An 18,239-nucleotide genomic window follows, 5' to 3' on the forward strand; every position below is an offset into this window, starting at 1 on the left:
TCTGATTCCTAAGGTATTTTTCGATGTTGTTGTTGTTGTTATTATTATTATTATTATTATTATTATTATTATTATTATTATTATTATTATTATTATTATTATTATTATTATTATTATTATTATTCAGGTCACTGCCTGGAATCGGAATCGAACTCGGAATCTTGGGGTTAAGAGCGCGGGCTCTTAACCACTATATGCCCGTGGGCAATTATGGGGGATGAAGTTAAAATAATAGACAGAGAACACCACTAGAAAATATGAAAACTAAAAGAAGTAAACTAAGGACACGACAGCCTTCTAAGCAGACCGAGTGCAGATATGAGCAGCATATGGGAAACGGTATTAAGGAAGGATAGGAAAATAATACCCTTATTTTGAGGGGGCGACATGTTTCGCCGTTGTATAACCTACCACAGCTGCATGGGATGGAGTACACGCAGTTCCTAGTCATATTCTCTTCTACTGGTGGTTTTACTGGAAAGAGATATTTGCGAAGTGTTGTATTATTTTTGAATACTGTCCTGGCGTCATATGGGCCGCATATTTTTTTGTATCTTTTCGGAAAAGCCTTTCACATAGGGTAGACAGACTGTGGACAGTTTATCGGTTTCATCCTCTCTTTTCTTCATAATTGGAGTGGAGAGTATGCTTCTGGGGTAGTTGTTGCTTAATAGATTGTTACTGAGCTTGATTATTTCTTCATAGTGGGTATCACGATCGCTACTTATATTCATTGCTCGATGTTTTAGGTACTGAGCAATCCCTCTCTTTACACTGTATGGATGGTGAGAGTTGAAATTGAGGTATCGTCCAGTGAAGGTCAGCTTGCAGTATACAGATGTCCTGAATCCATACTTGGTGCATATTATTAATACGTCCAGAAATGCTAGCTGATTGTCATTTTCTTTTTCCATTGTGAATTGTATGGATAGCTTTATTGAGTTCACATGATCTAACAGCACTTGGACATCTTCCTGGTGGGGCCAGAGTATGAAGGTATCATCAACATATCGCAGCCATAGGGTTGGTTTTAGTGGTGTTGACCCTAAAGCCAGATTCTCAAAGTATTCCATGTATATATTGGCTATTATCGGTGATAATGGCGAACCCATAGCTAAACCCTCTTTTTGTCGATATATATCAGTGTCCATACTGAAATAAGTAGTTTCTACACAGAAGGTCAACATTTTTATCAAGTTTCTTATTGGTATACTAGTGCGTTCTTTTAGATGGGTGCCTGTCACTAGTTTTTCTTGAATCACCGATAGTGCTTCACCAGTTGGGACCTTGGTGAACAGACTTATCACATCTAGACTCACCATCTGGTTGGATTCAATGGAGGTATCCTTGATCAATTCTGTGAAGTGGGTGGAATTCTTCACATACGATGTTGACTTTCCTGCTAATGGACTGATTATATCCACAAGGAAGCGACTCAGTGGATAACATGCTCACTATAGGTCTTAATGGAATACCCTCCTTGTGAATCTTAGGAAGACCGTACATGTGTGGTAGTTTAGTGTAGTGTTGAGTCAGTTGTCTGTACTTCATTGGTGTAAAGTGATCCTTGTTCTTGATCAAGATCTGTGACAACTTCCTCTCTGTTTTCAAAGTAGGGTCTTTCTTTACTTTGCTGTAGCTACCATTACTTATAAGACTTGCCAGTTTTTCCGAGTAGTCAGACTTGTTCATCACTACTGTAGCATTTCCCTTGTCTGCTGGAAGTATTATGATGGAATTGTCACTCTGTAGTTTTTTGATAGCGAACGTTTCTTCATTAGTGATGTTTGGTTTGGAAAGTTTTGCTTTTTCTAGTACCTGTCTCACTTTCCACCTTAGTTCATCTCCCTGCGCTTTTGGTATCTTTATGACTATCTCTTCAATAGTGGTTATGTCTAAGTATGAAATGCGCTTGATGGTTGTCGCAAAGTTGAGACCTTGGTTTAGTACTGCTTCTTCAGAGCTTTCTAGATGTCGGTTACTTACATTAATTACTACTTTCACAGGTGGGTGAGGGACTTCAGTCTTCATTCTCTGACCTTTGAGTTTCATAAACTTCTTAATCTGGCGTGTCTTCACCACTTCAAATTCTTTCATGTATGACTTTTTTAGATCTTGCTGGATTCTATTTTATATGTAAATAATGTTGGATTCTCTTTTATAATGTAAATAATGTACATAATACCTCATCTCTTATATATAGAACTGGATACAAATACTTGTTCGAAAACATACGCACAAACACACACACACACACACACACACACACAACATACATATACAAACATACGCACACATAAATATACAAATATACTTAAGTTTATGCACATATATGCATATTGTTACATTAGGTCTGTGTTCATATTATATGCCTCAATTTTCAGGATTTCTTCCCCGCAACATTGAAAGTTTCTAGACGTACGTAGAATACAGTAGTATGCTCATAACATACACAATGAAGTTGCTGTTGTTGTTGTTGCTGCTGCTAAGCCCTCGGTCAGCCTTGACTGAACAAACGTATGATGAAAAGTGTTCCAGCCATAACCACTCAGTCTTTTATACTTATATAGGATATCCAGGACTACATCCTCCAATGTAGCCCTCCTCATTTTTAAGAGAGTAGGAGGAGTGATTTGAGGGAGGTTTAGCAGCTATTTCTAACATCTTGAGTCTTTCGAGTTTCCTTATAGAAATTCTTACATCGGTTTCTAATTGTGTTTCATTTGAATGGAAACATCACAAAATATTAACTCATTCAGGTACATATGTCTGTGAGTTAGTAGACTATGGCTGGGATCGGTTCCTGCATCAAAGTATGCTGTGGCGGAGCAGTCTCTCAGTAAACTTTAATTGAAGAGATGATAACCTCTATAATAGGCAACTTGAAGAGGTGTCAGGTGAGACATGATGGGAGGTTTTGTTTATATCAATAACAATATTGCTTCCATCACAGTATTGATCATACCATAAATAATGCGGTCTTTTTATATTTCTTTCATATTCCAAAATCAAGATAAACAAATTTTTTTTAAATCTGAAATATAGTCTCCTTCATTTTCTACAATGCTCTTCCGTCTATCTGGTAGACTTGAAAGGCCCCTCTTCCAAAATCACTTGTCCCTGACGAAAAATACTCTCCAAGTAGTGTTCTGACCTCGTTTACAGAATTCATATTTTCTCCGTCCAAAATTTTGAAGACTGCGGAATAAATGATAATCAGATGGGGCAATGTCCGGCGAATATGGTGGGTGAAGCATCGTTTCCCATTCAAACTACTCCAGTCTTTGGAATGTCATCCTCGCTGTTTGTGGCCGAGCATTATCCTGATGGAAGAACACCTTTTGTCTTGAAACCAAAGACAGTCGTTTTTCTTATAGCGCTGACTTAAGCCGCCCAAGCTGCTCGCAGTAGATCTTTGTTATCGTTTGGTTTGGGTTTAAAAGTTCAAAGTGAACTGAACCTTTCATATTCCACCAAACAGATAACAACACCTTACGTAGGTGAAGACCTTCTTTAGCCTGCGGTGCGGCTGTTTCTCCTTTTTCTGCTCACTGTCTCCGGCGCTTGACATTTTTATAGAGAACCCATTTTTCGACACCAGTCACTATTCGGTCCCCCAAAAGTTCATTCGTGAGACGTGACAGCTAAGAAGAGCACACATTCACTTTCTGCACGCGATTAGAATCGGAAAGTTTGTGAGGAAACCAGTGAACCAATTTGCTGACTTTTCCGATGGCATGCAGGTGTCGATGAATGGTTGAATTACCAAATCCAAGTTTCTCTGCTAGCTAGTTCTTCAACAGTTACAATGGGATTTTGTTCCACCAGAGTTTGCAAGACGTCCTCGTCGAGCTCTACAGATCTCCCAGGACGAGTCTCATCTCCTAGGCTGTAGTTTCCGGCTCGGAATTTCGGGAACTACAGTTGACACTGGCTTACGCTTATTGTCCTAACTCCATATACTGTATTAATATTCCTCGCACTTTCTGTTGCGTTGTTGCCTTTATGGAACTCAAAGCAAAATGTGCCGAATATGCTCCTTTGTCACGTTCATTATAGCTTTGAAAAAATAACTGTTAAAAATCGAACTGCACTCTTCAAAACTTGCACTAAGAATAAGGACATGGTAAACTTACTACCTGTTTTTATAGCAAATTGATGCAAGTAGTTTATCCCGCCCCCTCCGACTTTTACTTCATGCAACTGAAAAAACCGTATTATTTATGAGATGACCCACTATATATGTGTCTGTCTGTATGTATGAATGTATATGTATCTACGCGCGTTCATGTGTGTGTAATGGATATGTGCGTACGTGCAGGTGTGTGAGGGGAGTGAATGTGAAATAGAAATTAAAACTTTTGTAGGGTTTGTGAATTAATTATTTGAAAGGATCTACTAAAACAAAATCTGCTGGAGACTAATTTCTAATTACAGAATGAAGAAAGTGCTTTTTTAAAGTCGTCTGCCTTTGGGTGTTGAGATTTAGGTATTGTGGACAAAGTCCTTTATCAGAAAAAGATAAGTATTTCATCATCCTTAATCTATAAGAACGTGGACATACTGGACCGCAACGGGATGTGGCCGAAAATTAGTTGTTTGCATATAACGTGGAAAAGTGGAGGCCGGAGAAACAGGGGAAATCTGAGAGTGAATGAGAAGAACGAGAAGCAAGAAGGTTAGAACAGGAAGGCAGGGGAAATTATTGATTAGTTTAACGCAGGCATAGGGCGTTGCTGGTTGGTCAATTATCATGGGAAGATGTTTGCCAATAGACGCTTGTACACAAATATACATAGGAATAACTGGAATTAGGCTGCTAGTTCGAAAATATACGTCCACTCTCACACACAACTGCACACAGACATACACAGAGAGAAACACACACATGAAAAGTGCACAGATACATATTTATATAAATGAATTCACACGCACACGCACACGTACATACACATCGACAGTAGAATCTGTACTATCAGCTCACATGTTCTTTTACGCACACTTACACACCAGCACACACACACACATGCACAGGAGTACTATATCTTGCAGTAACCAATGAAGTATGTGTGCATGACATTCGCTAGTATGCAAAGTGGGCACCTGTAATACTGATGAACATATAAATATAGCCGTAATAGACACATGCGCGCGCATTTATATATACTCAAAATAAAATGTAACAATATTAGTTTCAAATTTTGGCTGATACTTCTTTTAATGACCCCGAAAGTATGAAAGGCAAAGTCGACCACGGCAGAATTTGAACTCAGATCGTAAAGACAGGCAGAAAAATGACGGAAGCTAAACAGAAGAAAAGACAAAGTAAAATCCCAACAGAGGTTGAAAAAACATATAATGAAGCAGAATACAATAAGTGACTGAGGAATATGTGGTAATGAAGAAGAAACAATAAATTATTTTAGTTAAGAAGGAATATATCCAAAGACATGACAAGGGTGGGACTTCCACTCGATGTTGTGCCAGACTATGGAATGCCAACTGAGAAAATATGGTATAGTCATACACATAAAAGTGTCTCAGAAAATGACAAACCAAACATGCTCTGGGATACGCCAATACACATAGACGAAGACATCAAGATTAATCAACCAGATATTGTTAGCGAGAAATTCAGATGGCGACAGAATGGATTATCTCCTTCGGCTGAATATATGTGTGTGTGTGTGTGTGTGTGTGTGTGTGTGTGTGTGTGTGTGTGTGTGTAAGTATATATATATATATATATATATATATATATATATGTATGTGTGTGTGTGTGTGTGTGTGTGTGTAAAATTATAATTATGGGTATCTAAAAGATACCACGATGCTAGAGATAGTAGTCAAGACTAAAACCACATCAAGTATTCATACAGCACCAGGAGAAAAGACAAAGAGACAAATAAACTACCAATATATACATTTATATATATATATATATATATATATATATATATATATATATATATATATATATATATGATCAAAATATAATCTATGAGATGCCAGTCGTTAGATCTTGGGTGCATCCAGGTGGTTTTATATTTATTTTTCTGCTTAAATAGAGTGTTCGTAACAATCGGATTATTCTCAGTATAAAACACCAAAACAACTACATTTTTATTACATTTTCCAATCCAATGTCGGCCATGAAACGTAGTCATTTCCAACTCTTGCGTTGAAATCTCCCAATATGACCAGCTTGTCAGAAATTGGTACTTTTCTCAATTATTGTGCTAGAAGTACATATATACTGACAACGTTAAGAAACCTACCTTTTGTCAGTTTTATACGACAAATTGGAAAGGTACTTGCCCGCATTCTGTTAGAACGTTTAAATACCATCATAGTTCCAAATATAGTCTTTTAGTCTCAACGTGGTTTTTGCTCCTCCTTGGGCACAGTTGATTTTATCTTTACTATCACACAATTACAAGAAAAGTGCACTGAACAAAATCTTGCACTATATCATTGCTTTGTTGATTTAAGCAAGGCATTCGATATTGTTAATCAAAATGCTCTGTGGCTAATTCTAAGGAAAATAGGTTGCCCAGAAAAATTTGTAAACATGATCAAGATATAAAGGCTAGAGTTAAGTTTGCTGGTAGGCCCTCTGAATCTTTTGCCGTGGGAAATGGAGTAAAGCAAGGAGACCTTGATGCACCCACCCTCTTTGCAATATACTTTGCTGTTGTGCTGTCACACACTTTTCAAAACTCCGAGGAGAGTATTTACAGAAAGTATCGAACAGGGAATGCTTTAATTTGACCAAAGTTTTTACTTCACTCATTAAGGAACTCTTATACGCTGATGATTGCGATCTAGTCAGTCACTCTGAAACAGACCTACAATCTCTTGTATCTGTAGTTGACTCAGCTTGTGATGATTTTGGCTTGACTAACAACTTGAAAAAAAAACAGCTGTAATATATCAACCTGCACGTGGTGCTGTTTGCAACCCCACTAAAATTTTCGTCAAGGGTAAGTTACTTAAAGATGTTGACTCTTTCATCTACTTTGGAAGCTCTGTACAAGATGATGGAAATCTGGACACAAATACATCTGCGAATTCAAAGGGCAGCGCAAGCGTTTGGTGGTTTGAAGTCACGCGTTTGACGCCAACGACATATAAATAACAACACAAAATTGGCTCTTTACAAATCGTTTGTCTTACCATCCCTGTTGTATTCTTCTGAAACATGGACTTGTTATGAAAGACATTTCAAATTGTTAGAATGATTCCACCAAAAATGCCTTCGCTGCATTTTAAACATTAAATGGGGCTCCTTTTTACTCCATATACAGGTGTCTTTGTATCTGCAGGCATCAATGAATCTGAATAACCAAATGAGATGGTCTAGCCATATTGTTCGAATGGCGGATGAACGCACACCCAAACAGCTATTTCATGGCGAGCTTGCAGAGGGGAAACGCAATCGGTGTGAACCTAAGAAGAGGTTTAAAGACAGTATAGGGACTACTATGAAGTCACTTGGAATGGATCCAAAGGCCATAGAAACCCTTGCTTCGGAAAATAGTAGCTGAAAAACAGGAAAAAAAAACAAACTAAAAGCAGTAGAAATGCACGAACGATTGTGGTAGTGCCATGAAGTAAACATGCTTCAGATACACTCGTTTATTCATACAAACGTAACTGAGATGAAATATGTCATAAATAACAGTGACAAACAAAATATACACCGCCGGAAGTTGTTGTTGACAAACAACAGCAGTAATTTTATTTAGTCATTGATTGGTTGAAATTACCGAAATACGACAACTTTAACACGAAATAACTCCGAAAGTACAAACTTTTCTCAACAACACTAAGAGTAAAAGATGTTTTATATGGCACATTCTACCAGTGTCCGAAGTTTGAAAGTGTTTAGTTACAAAAAATTAGTTTCTCGATCTGTCGTTCAAAGGGTAAAGATCCCTTGTTCGGGTTTATTAATATTTCAAATATTTACGATTACGTGAATTTCATTCTATTTTAAATAAGATGCTTTAAAAAGATGCTAATAATCTTCATTGTTTTGGTCGGAGAATGTTGATTAATTTAATGATTGCCAGAAGTTGGCATCCAAACAATTCAAGTTCAGTTTTCATGAAAGAAATGTGCAAAATAACGAAATTTTGATGTTCCTTTTCTCTTCTTTCTGGATAAGCGTACATTCATTCAAATTACTGTACTAATTTACATAATTACACTAAATGAATTATTTTTTTCGAATCAGTAATAGATATTCTTCATTATTATCAAAGTGACGTTTTTTAAAATAAAATATATAAAAACTCTTTAGAAAAAGAATCAGACTACTCAACATATGAAATTATCTTGATAAAGATGCGTCGTAGGGCAAAATTTCAGCTACATAAACGGTCTACAACTTGGAACATATCTGGAGACATACCTATAGCCTATTCTATATAAGGTAAATATAATTGTAAGCGTATTTGTGTATGTGCGTCTGTAAGTTTATGTGTGTATTGAAAGTTTATATTGACATTTCAATCATATTCATCTGCATTGTTGGCAGGATTAGAGATTTAGATTTACTTGTGATTCACTTCTTATGAACTATTCCCATCTTCCCCTTTAATTATAGCTAAGTCTTGTGGCGGGTGGGGGGTAAAGACATGTCATTCTTTCTTCTTAATGCAGTTGTATACAAGTGACACTCTGTCGGTTACGACGACGAGTATTCCAGTTGATCCGATCAACGGAACATCTGGCTCGTGAAATCAACGTGCAAGTGACTGAGCACTCCACAGACACGCGTAACCTTAATGTAGTTCACAGGGAGATTCAGCATAACACAAACTGTAACAAGGATGGACCTTTGAAATACAGGTACTAATCAGTTTTGCCAGATGAGTGGACTGGAGCAACGTGAAATAAATTATCTTATTGTCTTACTCAAAGCTACAACGCGCCGCACAGTATCGAACTCACGACTTTAGGATCGTGAACTGAATACCCTAACCACTAAGCCACGCGCCTTCACTAATGTAGTTGTATGAAGAAGACAATACATGTGAGAGATTAACAATCTTAAACCAAGGTTTAAAATGGATGAATTATGAATAAAATATCACAAAAAGCAACGACCATGTCTTACCTGGATCCATGCGTTTTATAGATCCTAGCCCAGTAAAAGGAAGACAGGCAATAAGAGACGACCCAACCCAACAGAGTAGTAATGCAATGCGGGTATAATATTTCCTCGGTTGAATATAATAATAATAGGGATGGTTTATACAGAAATACCGTTCAAGAGCCATCGTGCAGATAATGAACTGTGTAGCGAATCCAGCCAAGATCATCATGAAAGCTAGGTAAGAGCACAACGCTGGTCCACACGGCATCTAGAATTAATATGAAAAAACAATTATTTTAAGCAAAGAACTACAAAGGTAGGGTAAAGTACATATGGGCGCCATTTTTATGGAAAACTATAGTAAAGTAGGTGTCACTCCAGTGAATCAGAAAATTGTTTAGGAATTAGAATTATTTTCGTAGTAACGAAAAAAGCCATTAGCTTAACGATAAATTTTGGTAAAAAACAAACAAACAAGAGAAGCAATTCTAATAAATAAATAAATTAAAATTAAATAAAAAATATTTAAGCAAACTTTTAAAGATTCTACAATACCGCTTCGCTTCTTTCTTTCCCAGAGCTATTATAATTGATTTTGGTAATCTTAAACTGAGTACCGTTTCCATCCATGGCCAACCGATGTAGTACTGTTATCGTTCTTCTCGTTTATATTAAAATGCTATGATATACTACAGAATAAATATATAGATTAATTAAATATACTGGACAGTCATAAACGACGGTAATTTTTTTTTTTCACAATTTCAGCGTGGTTAAGGATAAGCTAAATTTCAATTTTCATTGGCAATACTGTACTTCTGGTCATTATTATTTAGGGCGTCATAAGGTGGCGAGATGGCAAAATCGTTACCACGCCAGACGAAATGCTACGTTCTGAGTTGAAATACCGCCGAGGTCGACTTTGCCTTTTATCCTTTCAGGATAACACTGGGATCGATGTAATGGACTAGTCCCCCTCTTCCAAAATTTCAAGCCTTGTGCCTCTAGTAGAAAGTATTATTTAGAGCTTCATTAAATCGGATACATGAATTTGCATAAATAGCGCATATTTTACAGCACTATGTTTTAAAATTGGCACCAAACATCCCTCACTCCTTCCTCCACTTAACTGTAACCATCTGAAATAATTTCGTTGTTCATGTATTTATTATTGAAGTTTATGAAGGTGTCTCGCCTCGGGGCAGCTCTGAATGAGCTGACTTAATATAAAGAGCATTCCAGCCGTCACCAGCCATCTTTTCTCGAACATACGAGGATGGGTTGAAGAGTTCATAGGCTGTCTATGAATGAGTGGTGCTCGAGCTGTGAAATCATGCATGCATAAATTTCAGTTATTCTTAATAACTATATTGTTTCTTTCCAGGTAAACTGACATCTGAATGTTCTAAGCGGACTTCAAAAGTAACTAGTAGTGACTTGACAAGGACAAAATTTGGCATCGTAGTGTTATCAAGCACCTGCAGAAAAGGGTTTAACATCTAAGGAGATTTATGCTGACATGATTGCTACGTAAGGGGATGATGCTCCAGCTTTATCAACAGAGCGAAGGGGTGAATTTAGGATGAGAAAGGAGAGTCTTGAAGTCGACCCAATGACTGATGTCTTCCCACCATCAAGGAAAACATTGATCGTGTTTACACATGGTGATGGATGGCAGGTGATTGACTATAAATTATATAGCTAATGCTATTAGCATAACTCGTGAGAAAACTGAGAATATTCTGCACAAGAAACTTGACATGACGAAAGTTTCTGCTTGGTAGGTGTCACGTCTTCTGACACCAGATCAAAAGCGCGCCAAGCAGATCCCATCTTGAGAAAATCTGACATTGTATGAGGCAGATCCAGCTGGTTTCCTTGAACGTTTCCTAACCCAAGATTAGTGTTGGGTTCATCACTTTGTTCCAGGGACAATCCATGCAGTGGAAACACCCCTTCTCACCAGCTCCAAAGAAGACTAAGGTCGTTTTACCTGCAGTGAAGTTGATAGCCTGTTTTTTTTGTCTTTTGGGGGGGGGGGTGTAAAAGACATTGTGTTTATTGACTATCTTCAAAAGAGTCACATCATTAATGAAAAGAACTATGTCAACTTGCTGAGGCAGTTACGAGAGGCTATCAAGAACAAACGCCCAGGAAAACTGACGAAAGGGGTCTTGTTTCACCAGGACAATGCTCCAGGAGAGAAATCCTTGGTTTTTAACGATTGTTGTGCGTAACTGATTTTGAACTGGTTGATCAGCCTTCATATTCTCCTGATTTGGCCCTATCTGACTATCATCTGTTCCCCCAACAGGATAAAACACTTGATAGGGAACCAGTATCGCAGAGAAAAGGACGTCATATCTGTTGTTGATGACTTATTTGATCAACAGGATGAAATCTTCTTCAGTGAAGGGATCGAAGCGCTGCAACACCGATGGAAGAAGTGTGTGAAAAATAAAATTTTGAAAAATGAACCACATTCAGTCACATCCCAGGAGAGTATCATGGTCAGCCTATGAACTTTTCAGCCGACCCTCGTAGACTCTCTATAACTACATTACCCAATATGACCTAGTCTTTTTGTAATTTGGTAGACTATTTTAGCAGTTTGAGGGACCGCATGGAGAGTTCCCTCTTATCGACTCGTCCTTACCAAACGCACATACATACATACATACATGCATACATGCGTACGTACATACATACATGCATACATACATACATATTTTGTATGTATGTAAATGTGTGTATGTGTGTGTGTGTGTGTGTGTGTGTGTGTTTTAATAAAGGTGGCTTATTTGCAATTTACAACTAACGGTACTAGTTAACACCAACATTGCTAGAAATAAGAGACAAAACAACACATAGCCACGATAAAGTACTTATCTTATGACTGACAAGGAAAGTAAGCTCCCTACAGCACCCGGGGCATAGCAAGATCATCAGTGATTTCGCATTTGATTAATGATCGACAGTATATATATATATATATATATATATATATATATATATATATATATTGTTGTACTTGGGGATGGTCATATTGCCAGTTTAGCCAATAAAAACACACGCACTGTATATTTGGTGTTAATTTTTTTTTTTTTTTCAGCTTTATATTACATTAATCTTAATCTTAATCTTATTTCGGCCAGAGTTCTTTCGTCACACTTCTGTGACCTCATCAGTGGTCCTTTGTTTCCTTCTTTCTTATGTGTGTCTCACCTTGCTAACTATCAGCCATTTTGTATATATATATATATATATATATATATATATATATATATGTATGTGTGTAAGTGTGTTTTACACGCGCGCGCGCGAGCGTGTCTTGTGTATATATTGTATGTGTGTATGTATGTATGTATGCATGTATGCATGTATGCATGTATGCTAACGTCAATCTACATTAGTTTCCATTATATACCAACTGCATCAACCTCAAAAGAACGGAGGTGGAGTGGAAACAAAGGTCATTGGAACCTCTCCCTCACCTCATGATGTTCTCAAATGCTACTACTGCAACTACAACAACAACAACAACTACTACTACTACTACTACTACTACTACTACTACTACTACTACTACTACAGCAAATAATAATAATAATAATAATATTAATAATGATAATAATAACAATAACAATGATGATGATCATGATCATGATGACGATGATAATGATGATGATTAGTAACAATAATAATAATAATAATAATAATAATAATAATAATAATAATAAGAAGAAGAAGAAGAAGAAGAAGAAGAAGAAGAAGAAGAAGAAGAAAAAGAAGAAGAAGAAGAAGAAGAAGAAGAGGAGGAGAAGACAATAATACAAGCATTCATGTACCTATATACATAGACATGTGTGTTGTGTATGTGTGTGTATTTATACACACACACACACACACACACACACACATACATATATACACGTTGGAAGGTGTTTATAAACCATTTAAAAACACATGAAAACCATTAGATTCACTTCAACATTTAAATTTAATTTGTCAAAATATTTTCGTCGCTTTGAAACCGCGACCTGTTCGCTGACAAAATCCCGTGCTGCATCATATAACACTTGTACTCTTTTTTACTTGTTTCAGTCATTTGACTGCGGTCATGCTGGAGCACCGCCTTTAGTCAAGCAAATCGACCCCAGGACTTATTCTTTGTAAGCCTAGTACTTATTCTATCGGTCTCTTTTGCCGAACCGATAGGTTACGGAGACGTAAACACACCAGCATCGGTTGTCAAGCGATGTTAGTGGGATAAACACAGACGCACAAACGTTTACACACACACACACACACACACACACACACACATATATATATATATATATATATATATATATATATATATATATATATATATATATATATATATATATATATATATACATATATACGACGGGCTTCTTTCAGTTTCCGTCTACCAAATCCACTCAAAAGGCTTTGGTCGGCCCGAGGCTATAGCAGAAGACACTTGCCCAAGGTGTCACACAGTGGACTGAACCCAGAACCATGTGGTTTGTAAGCAAGCTACTTACCACACAGCCACTCCTGCGCCTATATATATATATATAGAGAGAGTTTATCATGGCTACTGAATAGATATATAGATATATAGAGTTTTATCATGGCTACTGAACAAGCGTCAAATACTTTTACAGATATATATATATATATATATAAATAAAAAAAATGTATGTTAAATATACAAATGATATAACGTATACTGAATGTAAAAAACGAACGGGAGACAAACACAGAAGGTCTGTAATTCTTCATCAGTCATTGACCAATTGGCAATATTCAGTTTCGTACCTTTATACACACATACACATATATAAATATCTGTATGTCTGTGTATTTGTATGTATGATACAGTCATACTTATATATTGCATGTGTGTGTGTATATATATATTTATGTATATATATATGTATATATGTATATAAATGTTTGTATGTATGTATGTATGTTTGTATATGTATATATAGGGGGAGAATTCAGAAAAAAAAAGACAAAGACAGGTGGTGTAGACAACAAACAGATGTATTAGTTTAACGCTCGGGAAGTGAAAAAGTCTTTAACGTTTCGAGCCTACGCTCTTCCACAGAAAGAATCACAGAAAGAAACAAGGAGAGAAAAAAAATGTATTGTGGTTAACGATCTATCATGGCGAATATGTATATATATATATATATATATATATATATATATATATATATATATATATATATATATATATATATATATATATATATATATATATATATATATACGTGTGTATGGGGGTGAGGTAAATGGAATTTTTTCATATAACGAACTTAAATGTAGGACAAGAAAGGTATAAAACTTGCTTACCTTGAAGTCATTGTTATAGGTTGCTATAACGACAGGAGAGGTGGCCACAGTTCCGAGCAGATCAGTGACAACGAGGCTGGCGGCTAATTTGTAAAAAATTGTCTGCCTGTGTTCCTTCTTTGAACTGGCGAGAGAAACCAAAGCTAGAATATTGCCAAAGACGCCAGTCCCAAACATTATGCTAGAAACCATCACTGTGTGGTTTTTCCCTTTTATGGGCTCTTCAGGAGACGTATTGGACATAACTGAACCAATGCTTGTATATGTTATATGAGTCGTTAAACTGTTATCATTGCCAACATTCATATTTAATTTAGACTTACTGTGAGTTCTCTTTCTCCACAGTTTTTATCAATTCATTAATTTTTTTTTATTAACTCACTGAATCTTTTTTTGTTAATTTATTATATTTCATTTTCTTTTCACGTCTTTCGTTTCGAGTTTTCTTTTTTAAGCTTAATTTTCAAGCTTTTATTAAATTAAAATCAAGTACTAGTCAAGTACTAGAGTCGATAATATTGGCTATTCCGCTCCCCTCAAAATTGTTGTTCTTTTACCTGAATCAGAAACCATTATTATTATCATTATTATTATTATTGCGGACTATATTGTTGTTGTTGATGACGATGATGACGTTGGCGACGATATTTGAATGCCGTGTAAACTATGATGCTGGTGTATTATAGTCGTAGTTATTGTTGTGGTTGCTGTTGCAATTGTTGTTCTTTGTACTGTTTTTGTTAATCATATTATTGTTATTGGAATTGCAGTTGTAGTTGTTTTTGTTGCCATTTACTATTGGAATGGCTGAATTCTTTGAAATATTGTCGCTGCGGTGTGGACAACGAATACTTTGTTCTTTGAGGAATGGGAAAATGGTAGGAAAATTAAATAAAATGAAATGCCTTAGAACAAGGAAATAAACCATCAAAAAGTCTTAATGCCATATTGCTGTGGAACAATCATTGAATGGTTGCAACTGATTCATTTATCGAGCTATCACTCACTCGCTTACTCTCTTTTTCTTTCCATATATATATATATATATATATATATATATATATATATATATATATATATATATATATATATATATATATATATATATCTGCGTCTGTTTGTGTCTTTTATATGCGTATTTATATCTGCATATCTACCATGCTTTTCTGCAATCTTATCTTTTTATTTATCTATCAGTTTTCTTCTTATCTTCCCTTCCCATTGTTTACTAACCACAAAAGAATATTGAATAGTGCATTGTATATCCAAACTGTATTATATTGCTGGGTTGATGTAAAGAAGCAGCCAGTTGGTTGTTGAACGCTGGGAGATGTCTTCTCAGCTGGAAAACAAAAAGAAACGAGAATTTATAAACATATTCATAAAATAAACAAATATCAGAGAAACGCAAATAAGACATTGACTGTATAAAATTGTTTTACCCGGAGATATTAAAGACAAAGTCGATACTAATGGGATATCATGTAGGAAGTTAAAGTAACGTACCTAAATATCATCCCAAGGCATGTTTTCAGACGTGATTATGTCAAGGTATGAAGGTATAATTCTGTAGTCTATTAACATTTTTGAAATATGTCTCACTTAACCCACTCAACATTATCCTAGTTTACTGAATTTCCTTATCAAATGTGTTACACATTGGGAGCCTCCTTAGAAGAGCTCGATTAATTCAGTTAGCACGAGGAGAGAAGAATCTGATGTTTCCGACAATTTCCCTTCGTCGGGGAGAGAGGAAGACTAGAAGTAAGTGGTTTGTTCTGGTTTTAGCTGTTGGTTAGTAAATAATACGGAAATTATAATGAAGGTGTGTAGTGGTAATGGAAAGCAGAAAGAGAGAAGGTGGGGCAGGGTTCAGCAAGAAAAAAGAATCTAGGGAGACAAAAGAATGTTATATTCTTGCCTCACAGAGTGGAGCTTATGCAGATAGAATTTTATATACTATGTGTTCTTAAGGGAAGTTTCTTTGCCGTAATGATCTGTGCTTCAGTCTCAAACTAAGTTTGATACCCTTATCCATGACAGCCATAATGCATCTCTAACTGTACATTCCTCCTATTCTCAAAAAAAAAAAAAAACTATTCCGAATTTTCTTGTTTCTACGCGCTGCATTCTTCACTCTTGATTGCTCTAGCTTTGCTAATATTTTCCATCAGCAACCCTGCTCTATACACCACGCTCTAAGCTACACAAACTTTCCTACTAATTTAGATGGCCTCAAGTATTGTTAAAAATTAATATAATGGCAGATGAGGCCACGTGACTATGAAATTTGCTTCATTACTATGTGGTTTCGAGTTCAATCACTCTGCACAGTACCATGGTCAAGCGACGTCTACCACACTTTCAGGTTGATGAGTTTGGACGAGAGAAGCTGCATGGAATCCCATCACTGGGATCTTTCTTTTTTGTGTATGATAGACATAATCCGCTGCCCTCGTACTCTTAACTCCCTTCCCCGCCAGCAAATGAAGGCCTTGAATGATTGATAGGAGTCGCATTCTTCTCTTATTAAACAATTTAAAAATCCCTTCTTTTACTACAGAATATATCGATCCTTTTACTATCTATTTTCGGATATATACAACCAAATATGCAATAGCATTTCAGCCTTAACCCTGCCTGAAATAACAAACACTTTACTCCACTCTAGGCTTCTTCCAACAAAACTCAAAATAAATGTCACTTACTAGTGGCCAATGAACATACATACGACTTAGCGGGCCATTAATGAAACAAAAAATACGAAACCAAACCAAAATACTGCACGGAACCAAGAGCCTACAGGGCTGTGTCCGGTAATGTAGTGAAGACTACTGAATAATAATAATGATAATAATAATAATAATAATAATAATAATAATAATAATAATAATAATAATAATAATAATAATAAGAAGAAGAAGAAGAAGAAGAAGAAGAAGAAGAAGAAGAAGAAGAAGAAGAAGAAGAAGAAGAAGAAATAATAAGCCAGACATGCAAATACTTAGGAATCAATGAACTAGATACGATACAACACACACAAAGGAAAGTGAAGATAAGAAAGGAATTCTATAGACGAGTTAGATTAATACTGAAAACAGAGCGAAATGCGAAAAACAAGATAAAGGTATCAACACTTTAGCCGTTCCAATTATAAGTTACAGCTACAATATTTTTAACCGGACTCTAAATGAACTAATCAAAATAGACAGGAAAACAAGAAAAATAATGACAGGATTGAGAATGCACCACCCAAAATCTGATATAGAAAGGCTATATATACAACGTATCGAAGGTGGTAGAAAACTATTAAGAAATAACCACTACAGGACTACAGAAAAACTTACTTCAGACGCAAGGAAAACTAATACAAATAGTCACAAAATACGAACAAAACAAAAAACTGTTTTCTGTCATTAAGGAAACTGGCAAATACAAAAAAGAAGTCATAATACCGAACAAATATGAAGAAAAAGAAGAAACAACAAAAGCTTTAAAACAACGGAAATCCTAACTAAAACTGGATAAGTCACCTTTGGAAACATGAGTGTTTTGTTTAGCATCCTCAAACAACCCTTATTCAGGGACCCTTTGAATGGGATGGGCTACTCGACCTGAAGAAAATTCTAACTGGGCCCCACCTGCAAGATCATGCGCTGTTTATCTTGATATGAGATCACCATGTGGCGCACATATGGTTGTGATGCATGTACCTGGTGTACCCTTATCAGACAGGTAGTCATGATGGGTATACTGGGCTTAGTAT

The 18,239-nt window shown here is 36.1% G+C and overlaps 1 protein-coding gene across 1 annotated transcript in view; it reads right to left on the reverse strand.

The window, feature by feature from the left end:
* The window catches only part of LOC106877104 (prostaglandin E2 receptor EP4 subtype), a 37,979-nt gene extending 22,463 nt beyond the window's left edge, over positions 1–15,516 (reverse strand). Inside the window, exons 1-2 of the mRNA XM_014925898.3 lie at positions 14,474–15,516; positions 9,125–9,371 (exon numbers count right to left, since the gene is read on the reverse strand). Coding sequence (XP_014781384.1) covers positions 9,125–9,371; positions 14,474–14,779 — 553 coding nt within the window. The 5' untranslated portion in view covers positions 14,780–15,516. The remainder of the gene's footprint in view (positions 1–9,124; positions 9,372–14,473) is intronic.
* Positions 15,517–18,239: the final 2,723 nt, after the last annotated feature.

This window comes from Octopus bimaculoides, chromosome 14 (assembly GCF_046866305.1).
Source record: "Octopus bimaculoides isolate indiv1 chromosome 14, ASM4686630v1, whole genome shotgun sequence".
Lineage (NCBI taxonomy): Eukaryota > Metazoa > Mollusca > Cephalopoda > Octopoda > Octopodidae > Octopus > Octopus bimaculoides.